The following is a 12519-nucleotide window of genomic DNA, read 5'->3' as shown; positions in this document are numbered from 1 at the left end:
AGTCGATCTATTAGCTGCAGCCTCTTTCTGCTATTCCTTTCATTCTAACCACGACCTTATCCCTCTCCCTGTCTTTTTATCACCCGCTTCTTTCTTATTCCTGCTCTTTCTGGTCCTGACCCACAATCTGCCGTCATCCATCCACCTTTCCATCCATACCTCTATTCTTGTCTTCACTTTTATCATCCACTGCCCACTCAGAACCGTCTCTCTCTCTCTGCCTCTATTTCATTCTCTCTCTCTCTCTCTCTGTCTCTCTCTGTCTCTGTCTCTCTCTCGCTCTGTCGCTCGCTCTCTCGCTCGCTCTCTCGCTCGCTCTCTGTCTCTCTCTCTTTCTCTCTCTCTCACTCATTCTTTCCCTCCGGTCTCCCTCCCGCTCTCGCTCTCTCTCCGGGTAGTGCTCAGCTGTAGAGCACAGCGGACTCTAATGGCAGATCATTATCATGCTAATTAGAGCACTTTGTAGCTGCCGCCCGTCATTCTCTCCTCCTCGCAGCCCCCCACGCTATCGTTAAAAAGGCCACCCCTCCCTCCTTTCCCCTCTCCAACAATCCGCCCACCCCCCACCTCGTCTCTCCATCATTAACGGGACGTGCGCTGGCGTAATTGGACCCTGTTTATTCCAGAGAGCGGGTTATTAAATCACACCGAGGTGACGCTCGCGCAGGTCTCCCCTGAAACGCTTTCATCATTGTCCCAGGCTATTATTGAACCTGCGTGGACGCGCACATACACATGCACTCACATGCACTCACACACATGTTCAAAGAGGGTATTCTTTGTATATCGATGTTTCCTACAAGACATGAAGGAACATGATGTGTAAAGCAGCCTTTCCCTCCCCCTGTTTCCTGCTGTTAAACAAACGCCTACCATCTCCGATTCCCCTGCCAATAATAAAAGTTTAATTTGATAATGCTCAATGAGATTTTTTTTCTCGACCCCCAGGCTTGGACAAAGTTAAATTAGGCCAAGGACCTAATATTTGCTTTTTTAGATGCTGCTAAAATTTTTCTTTTTAGCACACATGTCAAGGACTTTTCAGGCACCGTTGGACATTTATTCCCAATCCATTTTCCTTTGAAACTATGTGTCCCCGTATTAATGGGTCAGAGGCAGATTCAAGCGCCTTACACATGCACTGCAAACCTGAAATGATCTAGAAATGAACAGGCGGAGCTGCATGTTAGAACGCAGATTTCCAAATCAGTTGGCATTAAGCTTCAGTCTCCCTCTTTTGAATTACAGTGAAACTTTGTTTTCCTTGCATCATGTAAAGGCCTATGATTTCTCTCGAAGTTCTTTCTCTGCAACCTAATCTGTTCATCACATGCATTTGGCTGGTCTCTATGTCTGTGCCAGGTGCTAACGTGCGGCACAGCACAGTCTCGACTGCACGGAGTTACAAGGGCTGAACAGAGAAGTGGTGGCCAGGAACCTGTCAATCAAATAGAGACAAAGGCCTGTTTCATGATTACAGGGAGAGGTTGAAACTCCTCAGAGTTTACATCACCTCCCAGGAGATTGCATAACACAAGGCTTGCCATTCCAACAAATTCATCACCCGTTCCCCTCGCTGGTCTTGCTCTGTCATCCGCTCAGAGATACCTGACGTGTTATTCTCCCCCACGCCCCCAATGCTTCATCCCATAGGAATGCCATGCATTTCCGGTGTTGTATTTTTGGTGGGATTATCTTTTGTTCTTTGCCTACCCACCTCTCTACTCTCAGAAACTATGCAGTGTGGTCCAGAGGTGCTGACTCAGGCGTATTCCACTCTGTGCTGTTTATGTACAAACTTGGTGTCTTCTATGCATTAGCTTTCTAGAATAATAAACAGTCTAGGTAAACAGTTACCTATACATAATTAAACTTAAACATGCCGTATAAGTCAATTTCTCTTTGTGGTCAATTTGATTCTTTAAAAGAGTTTTTAGGGAGGGCATACAATAAGGAATGCTTTGTGTTTAAAATAGGGCAGCAAGATAATTCAAAGGCTGAATAACGTCAAATCAGAATTGTCCAGGCAGATACCAAATTATATCTAACAATAATGGCCTTCTCAGATTGCAGTCCTGCAGAGGAAATCTTATTAGATGAGCTTCTCTCTAATCGGTTCAGACAGCCCTAATATCTAAACATTGGACACCTAGTATGTTATTACGTCCTATCACAGTATAAATTTCATTAGGACATATGACACTCTACTTGTGGATTATAAATTAATTAAGTCCTGTGTGGGTTTTTTTTCTGGACCAGAGTCCACCAAACCTTTTGTTCATCCTCCTGAACTACAGGACTACAAGGAGGCCAAACAAAAACATACAGAGTTTTCTTACAAGCTGCTTGTGTTTGTGCTTTTTCAGATGGTACGTGCCTCTGTTCAGCCTCATCTTCCTGATGATCTGCTGCTACGCCAGAATCATCTGTGTGGCCAATGCGAGGGTGAGTGCTCAACATACGTGCTGTCAGCAGCAGCCGCAGCAGCAGCAGCCTAAGACACTGGCAATTTACCTGAATCCAAGTGCATGGTGACCTTTTAGAAAAGTGACATTAGTGAAATCTGGCATCTCTGAGAGCAGGATTGATGTTTGCGTGTTCCCTTATTTCTATTCTTGGAAGGAAAAGGCTGCGAAAATCTGCACAAAAGTAGTCAACCAAATTAATTTTATAGTGATATATTATTTTAGGCTTAAGAGTGGGTCAAGGGTTGAAATTACAGCTGTCACTTCTAAAGGAAAATCGATTGAAATGAGCTTTCAGTTTCAATGAGGATTGGCAATTCCCAGATTTAAAAAAAACAACTTGAATTTGACCATATGGCCTCAGTATGGTACATTCCCCCCAGAAATCTGGTGGTTATATCACACTTGATACCATGTAGCCTCATGAATCTGCATAGAACAAATGATGTGTTGATCTCAACAAATCAAGACTCCATAGTGTAATAATCGCAAAAAAATCCATAGTGGATTTGAAAAATTGTGAAACACTGAGTTAAATTAGAATTAGAATTTTCAATAATTGTCTCCTAGTTGTAGTGTAGAATGCAGAAATGCTGCTCTGTCAATCAATGATTATTTTTAGGAAAAATTTGGTGTGTTTTAACTTTTTATTTTAAAAAAACAAAAAAAATTTTTGACAATCAGACAGGTTGTAAACAGGCCAACAGTATACCCAGGTTGTCTGAGCTACAGGATTTGGAGGTAAAACCATAGACTGCATAAAATACGGACGTAGTCTCTGTGACATCATCACCGAGCCCAAAATGAAGCTCAAAGTGGGTGGCTCCGGCTGTCGCCATCTCTGTAGTGCTTGACACCACTTAACTCCAGGCTAATCCAAAAATGAACTATGCTAGCCACCTGTGATGGAACTCACCTGTCACTCAAGTGGCCAGAAAAAAAAATTGTACCAGTTGTGAACATGTTTATTTCTGCTGTAAAGATGAGCCTTCTAACATGGGAATCTGTAGGGATTGACTAGCTTTTGGAGCTAGCCTCAAGTGGCCATTCAAGGAACTGCAGTTTTTTGGTTGCACTTGCATGTTGACCTTGCTTTTCAGCCCTGGAGGTTGCCTCTTGGGTAAAGCTGAAAACACACAGGTAGGTCATAGTTGAACCTGTCGGTTTTGTTTCGCTAACCTGGGGGTTTGTCTTAAGTTTCAAGTTCTTTATCATCATCTGCGCAATAACGTTGGTAATGAAAAAACATACATCTCAGGCTCCCTCCAACAATGTTGATTTCAATATGTATAAAAAGCAGAACACACAAGTAAAAATGTGAATCTAAGACCTTCTGATAGTCTAACTGCTTTTTAGTGAACTCAGATCTCAGCAATTAATAGTTGAGTGTCCTTACTGCTAATTGGGATGAGGACCAAACTATAAAAATTAGATCCAAGCTGCAATGAGCCTGAACTGTTCTTTAAAGCTACTGATTATTCAGATCACATAACTTTTTTTGGTGTTTAGAAGCGTCTGTGATCATGCTTTTTTAGGGGTCTTTTTTTCATGCTACTGCTGAGAGGAGCTAATTATCAAACTATTTCCAACTCTTTACATAATGGCTGCAATTAATTTACCAAGTAAAAATGTCCCCCATTCACTTGTTCCAGCTACTCAGATTTAAGGATTTCCTGCTTTTCCTTTGTGTCATATAATTGTAAATTAAATAGCCTTTTTCATTTCTTTTCATTAATTTGTAGATTTACTAATTATTGAGATCAGATAATATTAGCGTGTGATTGTTTTGTTTCTTTTTTTATATTAAAGAGTGGCACCAAAAGAGGAAACTCTAATTCAAACTCTATACATAGTGGCTTTAATGTATTTATTAAGCAGAAATGTGAACCAGTCACCTGTTCCAGCTACTCAGAGGTCCATTTTAAGGTCAATTTGTATAGGTAATCAGTTGATTAATTGATTTACCACTTAGTGGATCTGCTCTCCATGTTGGCTCGTAGCTCTATGTGATTTTCCATTGTGAGGGTGCAGTAGAAGCCCAGAGGCGGCATTCCACACAGTTCACATAGCTTTCATTCCCTTGATCTGACGACACCACACAATGTGGCTCTACTGCCTGTGGAAAGGTGCTGGCAGACATGTGTTACGACGATATGTTCGGGGGCCTCTTGATGTTATTCATCAAATACAAAAACAGAGTAAGGGAGGACCAGGTTAAAGCCACATCAAACAAAGGGACGTTGAGACAGATTTAAAGTTAGTTGGGCCGCAGACAGACGATTTTGGAAACAGACAGCAGGTAGCTGAAGGAGAAGAGACTGCAGAGCTTTTCATCATGAATAAAGCGATAAAGACGATGAATTGAATGTAGCTGATTTGCAACCTGCATCTCATAACTCATTCAGCTCACGGTATTCAGCTGTCTCTCCCTCAACCTCCTGTCTTTCTCTGTATCTCTGTTTTCCACCTTCCTTCCTCTCTTTTCCTTTCCACTTCCATCTGTCTCTCTCTCGCTGTCGCTGTCTCTATTCCCCCTCATTTTCCTTTTCCCCCTCTTCTCCTTTCCGCCGCTATGTCTCGCTCCCCCTTCACTCTACCGTTTTGCTTTCCCTATCATATTTATGAAGAGCTCAAGCCTTATCTCTTTTCAGCTGCAGGCTGTCTCACTTGAAAGAATTTCAAAAGCTTTGAAAGCAGGGTAGGTGGCGACGCATCGGGGGAAAGGGATAAAGACGAGGAGGCTGAGTGAAGAGAGGCGGGATGTTAGCTGGACGGAGAAGTTTCTCTGCTTTCCAGAGACCGACGGGGGAGAGAAGGAGGATCGTGGGTGAAAACAACTCCGTAGCTCATTAGTTTACCAAGTCCAAGTCATTTACAATGGGATTATTTAGAAAAACATGAACACATTCTGAGTGACTGTGTGAGCTCATACTAACTAGAGGGATTTGAAAGATAATGAGTCATTATCAGGCCAGACAGAGAGGTCTGGGAGTGTGGTGATGTGTTTGTTTTATGGATGCGATTTGTACATGCCCACTCTTTCCCTCTTAAGCCTCACGCCTCAACACTTAACTGTCTGAATTGCTTGACTTTCGATGGCACGGCTTTACAGAGATTGCAACGAAAGCCGGGTACAGCTGGCAGAAGCCTAATGATTTCCCATTTTTTATCAGTGTTTGCTGATATTGATGGATAGAGGTGCTCTGGAACAACTTCACTCTAATGACCAAATGGCTGTTTTTTTTTTTTTTTTCTTGCACCGCACAAACATACCATAGTCACACATAGATTTACAATGACAATCACGTCAGCGCAGAGAAACCATGGCAACATTGAGTTAATAAATTGCAGAACAGAGAAGCTGTTAGTGCATGTCGTTCATGCAGCCTCTTTGTGCATGCTTGTGGAGCTCACACTGGGCCTCCAGAGATTCGTCTATGATGTCTTGGGTTACATAAACCTTCTTCCTACGGCCTCCCGCCCCTATCCCACCATTAGAAATCCCAGTCTTGCGCATGGGTGTGTGCGTGCATGTGAGAGTGTGTGTGTGTATTTTCTTGCGCGTGTATGTTGACATTTTCCCTGCATTCCCCCGAGAGAGGAGACAGAGGAAGAGCGAAAAGTATTCCCACGTTTTCTCTGGAGATCTCAGATCTGCCATGTTTGCTCCACTTTTTCCTTTTTCTTTAACACTTCTTCAAAAAATGTCTCTTCTTTCTTTAAACCCTTTGCCTTTTCTTCTTCTTCTTCCTCATGTCATATTGCGTGCGCTGAAGCTGATCAGTTCCTCTCTCATAGTGGGATGCTGGGCGCTGTCTAAGTGCACCACTCTGCCTCTAAGCTCTGCACTCTGCTGTGAATTAGGCGGTTTTGCAGGGGTGAGAAGGTGGAGGGATTTTTCGTATGTATGATAGCCAATGTGATATTTGTTCCAGCTTGTCACTGCAGGCAATCACCTCTAAACCTAATGCTATTTCTCTCTAGGAAAAAAAACATACTGATTTAAATGATCCAACCACTATTCAGCTTTTTTTGGGGCCAAAGTAACTGCCCTGACCTTTTCTTTCCATTATGTGTCATCTCTGCACAGATGCAGTCCTGGTTGGGAACCTTCAACCCAGAGAGAGAAAGACGGAAGGTAATGGCCTGTCTGACCATCACATTTCTCAACACACACATATGCATGCATACACACTAGACACACATACACAGAGAGTGTGAGGATTAGAGTGTGTGCAGGATTAGCTTTTGTGGTCATGCTGGGTAGGTGTCAAACAGCAGGGAGCAATTTGACCTTGTGACACCATTGCTTCTCACTGTGTGTGTGCCTGTGCATGTATATTTAAATGTGGGCGCGTGTGTGTGTGATTAAATTTGAGAGCTGTGGTGCCTCTCTGTTCTGCTCCTGACCTTACTGAAACAAGATAGGGACAGAAAAAGTTACCCAGTGTAAAATATACGAATACTTAGAGAAGTCAGATTGTAAAACAGGTCACGAGGAGTGGGAAAATCTGGGAGGGAGTTAATGTGATGTCTTTTTCCTCCTACTCAAAGTGGCTCTCCTCTTATTTAACACGAGTATCGAGTTAAGCTTGAACTTGATTGTTGACATGAAAACTGGCCTATCAATTCAAGAGGATGTGAATGTTGGATTGTCAGTTTCTGGAAGGTAACGGAAGTGGCCCCCTTTAATCTGACGTCGATCAGGTGTAGGGGGAGAGGGTTTCCGAAGACCTTCCGACAAGCAGTTCTGATGGAGTATACCGGCAGCTAAAAAGTTATTTTAGTCAAGGGGAATACTAGGGGAACTCTCCAAAGTGTGAAAAAATTACCCTGCTGATGTCATCAGGGTTGGCTTGGAGACAACAAATTTATACCAAACAGAAGGGCTGCACTACAAACCGGGGCTAGTTGAGTTTGAAAGATGTTGGCAGGAAGGGTCTAACCTATGGTAAATGTAGGGTTTTTTTCAGTGCTTGACCCGACTAAAAGCTCTTTCATTAAAATGTTCTTTTTGGAACTTGTCTTTTTTTGTGCACCATATCTTTATGGATTTCTTGTAAAAATTCTGGTTATGGGAATCTCCTCGGATTATACAGTTTCATCTGGCCTGCTGGTTACAGACACTGCATCTTGTTTAAGTGTCCCCCAACAAGACACAAAACCGGCATAACAGGCGTAACTACAGAGACGGCAAATCATTAAAATGTGAAGCCTTAAAATCCACCTAGCATCAAATTGGCAGTCCCTAGTTGTCTTTTCTTTTAGTTGCCTCCTCCCTCTGCTCTGCTGTCACACTCCCAACCTGCAAGGTGAGGTTTGTGTGTGTGTGTGTGTTTGTGGGGGTGGGGTGGGGGGAGGGGGGGGGGGGTCAGTTAGGGTTAAGGTTATGTAGATGCTGCCCCTAAGTGGCAGATGTAATTACTGCACACTGAACTGCGGTAACCCCGGCGAGTGACGTGTGTGTGCATGAATTTGTGTCAACAACACGCACACACAAACACACACACACACACTCACACAAACACACACACACACACACACACACGCTGTTCATGGGCTAATTGCTATGTGTAGCACAGAGTGTAAATAAGTCAGCAGTGGTTTTTATCACACTCTCTATTTCCTCGTATTTCTCTTTCCCAATCGCCCTCCTCTTTTCCATCTGTTTTTCTCTCTGCCTTTCACTTTGCTCTCACGCTCTCTCTCTTTTTCCGCCTCTCTTTCGTTTCCTCTCTTTCTCCCTCCCTCCTCCCTCCCTCTTTCTCTCTCACTCTTGTACTCATACCCAGCATGAATAAAGCAGCAAGCCAGGTTCATGGACATGAATATTTATGAGAGTTTATGCACGCGCTGCGATGCTTTAAAACAACAACAACAGCCTCCCCAATTGTGCTTGCCAAGCCAGCGAGTACTGGCTCATATATGTGTGTGTGTGTGTGTGTGTGTGCGCGCGTGTGTGTAGCAGCAGGTGTAAACTAGAGAAAGCGATTCCTGCTGGGTGTCTGAAGACCGCTGGCTCTGGTTATTTCCAGTCACTTCACCACATCTCCCTCCTTCTGCGCTTCACATGTTACCGTGTCACACTACACACACACACACGAATGAACACTTCTCATGTTTTGTATTTGTGCATGTAGTTTCCTGCGTTCGCCGCTCTTGATCTTTTTTCTCTTTCTCTCTCTCATAGCCAGGCACCTTCCCCCTCCCTCGCTATCAGCGTGTCTGAGTGTGTATCTGGCTGGAGTGATGACGTACATAACTAGTGTTGGCAGTTATCAGGGCCGTCAGTCACATGGTTGTGACACATTTCTGTGTGTCTCCAGTAATTTGTTTGTGGTCATGCATGAGTATGCGCACACACACGCACACACACGCACACACACACACACACACACACACACACAAGCACTGCAAGGTCTTGCAGCAGCATAGGTCAGCGGGAGAATATTCAGAAGAGGCTGTTTAAGTCAGGTCGCACACACACACACACACACACACACACACACACACACACCTTTAAACACATTTGCACACACAGCAGCTCAGTCCCGTCGGGTAGCAACAAAGCTGGCTGAGCAAACAGCGAGCTGCTTGTTCGTTATCTTCCCAGGGTGTTTGTTTACTGATCCACACAAGCTTTGCCTTGAGTCACAATGTGATGTGTCTACTCGTGTGTCTGTATACGTGTGTGTGTGTGTGTGCATGCGTGCGTGCGTGTGTGTGTGTGCCTGCATGCACAACCTTGTTTGTTGGTGAGTGTCACCTCTAGATGTGTGTATCCTCATTTATGCGCCAAATTTGACTTTTTCCATGTCTCCAACATTCTTACTATGAGTAAGCTGCAAGGACGGTTGGATTTGTCCCTCAAGGGCTCTCAGGCACATGTGGCTTTGACAAAACACATACCTTCCTTTTGTATGGATCGACTCCCCAGCTGCCAGATAGTGAGTTGCTTTAAGGGCGTACTCACACTGTCCTTCCGCACCGCGACCCGGGCTTTAGGGTACTTGCCCCCCCTCCCTCTCCCCCCGCGCCCCAGCCCCGTTTGTACTCACACTGCCTGGGCCTCGGCCAATGCTTCTTGCTGTCCATACGACATCACGCTGTTACACGTCACACGCATTGATCGCGTGTGTGTGGCTTTGTTTACAAATCTTACCACAGACCTTGGAGTTTTTGTGCGTCTTGTCGAGTGTTTTTGAATATTTTCATCCGACCAAATCTGCAGTAAACACTCCACCTCCGCATCGCATCAACGGGAACCTTTCACCGCCATTGTTGTTGTTGTTAAATGTCCGCGCATGGTCCCTCCTTCTATTTACATGTCCGAACGGGCGGACATAACGCTACTGCCGTAGGGCTCGTGCTCGTGCTCGTACACGTGCGCACGCTCGTGCTCGTACATGTGCAAACGGCTCCGCTAAAGCCCACCTCTTTCAAGCGGGCCGTGGAGGGCCAGCTGGCCCCAGTTATGCGCGGAACGGGTGCACTCACACTGCTTAAAGGTACTAGGCTTTAGCTGAAAAACCGGTTTTGGCCCCGGCCAGAAGGACAGTGTGAGTGCGCCCTAAGACCTCAGCATTAGGCTACTTCTGCCTTCTTAACAGGATGCGTTTGGGTCTCAACTGTACCTCAATATCTTTGTTTCAGTTATTAAGAAAATCTAATTAGACAGTCATGGTTTTTAAAGAATTAAAGGCACTGTTCTCGATATTTAGAACATTAATATAGCAGCCAACAAATATCTGCTATGTAAAGATATGGTGGAGTCCTGATCAGAGAATGAAGTCATTCTCCCTCTGTGTCATCATAATTTACCAATACACTCAACAAACCTTCCTTAAAGAATCAACACGTCACATAATGAGAATTTGTGTTATGATATTTGGGTTAACGCTGCAGTAGATGATTATTATGTATCATTGGAAAGCATTTATTTCAGATTTTGTAATCAGCTATAAATAAGTTTTAGTCCTTGATTTTGACCCCAAAGGACCTTTTTGAAAAGTCCTTGAATTTGATGTTCAAGTGTGTTTTGGGAAAACCTGCTTCTCTTATTTTTAGACTTTACTTTGTGAGTGAGGGTCAGTGCAGTGGGCGGTAAAGGGGACGGGTTGCTCCTGATAACCGTCTGTAATCTAGCGCACGTCATCAACGTTGGGACTGCTGCGCCCACCGCACATAATTACGGTTTCATTCCCCTCTGCTTCCCGAGCAGCACAGGGGCCTCTGACACAGGAGGACTGTGATTAAAAACACCAGGCTCTTTAGCCGCGCTCCTCCTCCTCCTCCTCCTTCTTCTACGCCTCCTATTCCACATCCTGTCTCTTGCGCATGGAAATTCCTCAAATGCCTGCCTCTACATCTCACCTAAATTTTATCTGAGATTACTGGCTCCATGCATTCTTTTAAACACATTTTCTGGAACCTTTTTCTTCCACAAAAATACACCCACAATGGCTCATACAACCGCAAATCTCCTTTTCCACTTAGCATCCTTCAGGCTCCTCGCTTGCCCTTTTCCTCTCTCCCAATGACACATTCGTCCCAGCAAACACAAACACACACGCTTGAGATGACAATAGGCAGAGCTTGACATGGCCAGTGATGTCAGAGCTTCCCATCGAGATGGACATTAATAGGGCTAAGCTTAATGTTTGCCTTTGGGTTTATGCTGTAACTGTGATTTGGAAATACGACCAGTCTTCGTTCAGTTAATCACAGCCAGCATACGTTACGCGGTGGAAACTTGGCTCTAATATTCAATATATTCAACTTGCACGGACACACACGTACACACACACGTAAGATGAAATACCACCGGGGGGCTCTCGTGATTTTCATTTGAATTGTTTAAAATGCCTGCGTTAGAGCTTGCACGCCTCAGGGTCTTTCTGGTGAGTAATTAATTTCCAGCATGTGGGGATAGAGACCAGAGCTTGTGGGCCTGCCTCGTGGCTCTGTGTGTGTGTGTGTGTGTGTGTGTGTGTGTGTGTGTGTGTGTGTGTGTGTGTGTGTGTGTGTGTGTGTGTGTGTGTGTGTGTGTGTGTGTGTGTGTGTGTGTGTGTGTGTGTGTGTGTGTGTGTGTGTGTGTGTGTGTGTGTGTGTGTGTGTGTGTGTGTGTGTGTGTTGTGTGTGTGTGTGTGTGTGTGTGTGTGTGTGTGTGAGAGAAAAAGAAAGAGAGGGAGGATTTGCGCTGCTACTAGGAGGAGGGAGGAGGAGGAGGAGGAGGGGGGGGGGGACGGCACAGCGCAGAAAATCGATCCAGGGGCCGCGCTTCTCAGCCTCTTCCGGGCGCAAGAGTCCTCCTCTCCGGGGAATTAGATAACGGCTTGTAAAAGCTCTCCACTGCCAGGCTCTCCCCCTCCTCGACTTTTAGCTGCTGCCGCATCTCTCTGTCTTCCTGCCTGCCCTGCTTGTCCGCTTGTCCACGAGATATTGAATTCTTCCCGTTCACATCATGGCATAAATATCGGCTTCCAGTTCAATTTGAATCCCCGTTTCTTCTCATAACTATGTGGACGCTGCGTATTATCAGCAGGTTAATATTTTATTAGGCTTTAATTGGCCTTTGTTGTTTGCCTCAGTGCACCAATTTTCCAGTTAAAACACTGTGTGTGTGTGTGTGTGTGTGTGTGTGTGTGTGTGTGTGTGTGTGTGTGTGTGTGTGTGTGTGTGTGTGTGTGTGTGTGTGTGTGTGTGTGAGTGTGTGAGTGTGTGAGTGTGTGAGTGTGTGAGTGTGTGAGTGTGTGAGCGTGTGAGCGTGTGAGCGAGTGAGCGAGTGACAGAGTGACAATGGCGTTAATGTGAGCGTTCAGTGTCTTTACATGGGTCAGAAGTCAGTTTTCTCTCCTCCAGGTTTCCTTGGCTGAGGAGATCAAGCCGTTGAAGTGGTATCCTTCCGTTTACCTGCTGGTGTCCATCTTTCCCCTGATCAACAGGTAACACACACACACATACACACACACACACACACATATATAGCTGTACAGCACATAAACTCTGCACTCCGTTTTTTTATTTGCATGCGTGCTCCATTCTGCTATCTTAT

General features: G+C 44.8%; 1 protein-coding gene across 1 annotated transcript in view; it reads left to right on the top strand.

Annotated features, from left to right (window-relative positions):
- LOC310952632 (cyclic AMP receptor-like protein A) overlaps window positions 1-12519 on the top strand; it is a 47281-nt gene that overhangs the window by 14966 nt on the left and 19796 nt on the right. Inside the window, exons 9-11 of the mRNA XM_083921296.1 lie at window positions 2367-2445; window positions 6556-6603; window positions 12327-12409. Coding sequence (XP_083777422.1) covers window positions 2367-2445; window positions 6556-6603; window positions 12327-12409 — 210 coding nt within the window. The remainder of the gene's footprint in view (window positions 1-2366; window positions 2446-6555; window positions 6604-12326; window positions 12410-12519) is intronic.

This window comes from Echiichthys vipera (assembly GCF_963691815.1).
Source record: "Echiichthys vipera genome assembly, chromosome: 10".
Classification (NCBI taxonomy): Eukaryota; Metazoa; Chordata; class Actinopteri; order Perciformes; family Trachinidae; genus Echiichthys; species Echiichthys vipera.
The sequence above is the reverse complement of the archived record's forward strand: the minus strand, read 5'-3'. Positions and strand labels throughout refer to the sequence as shown.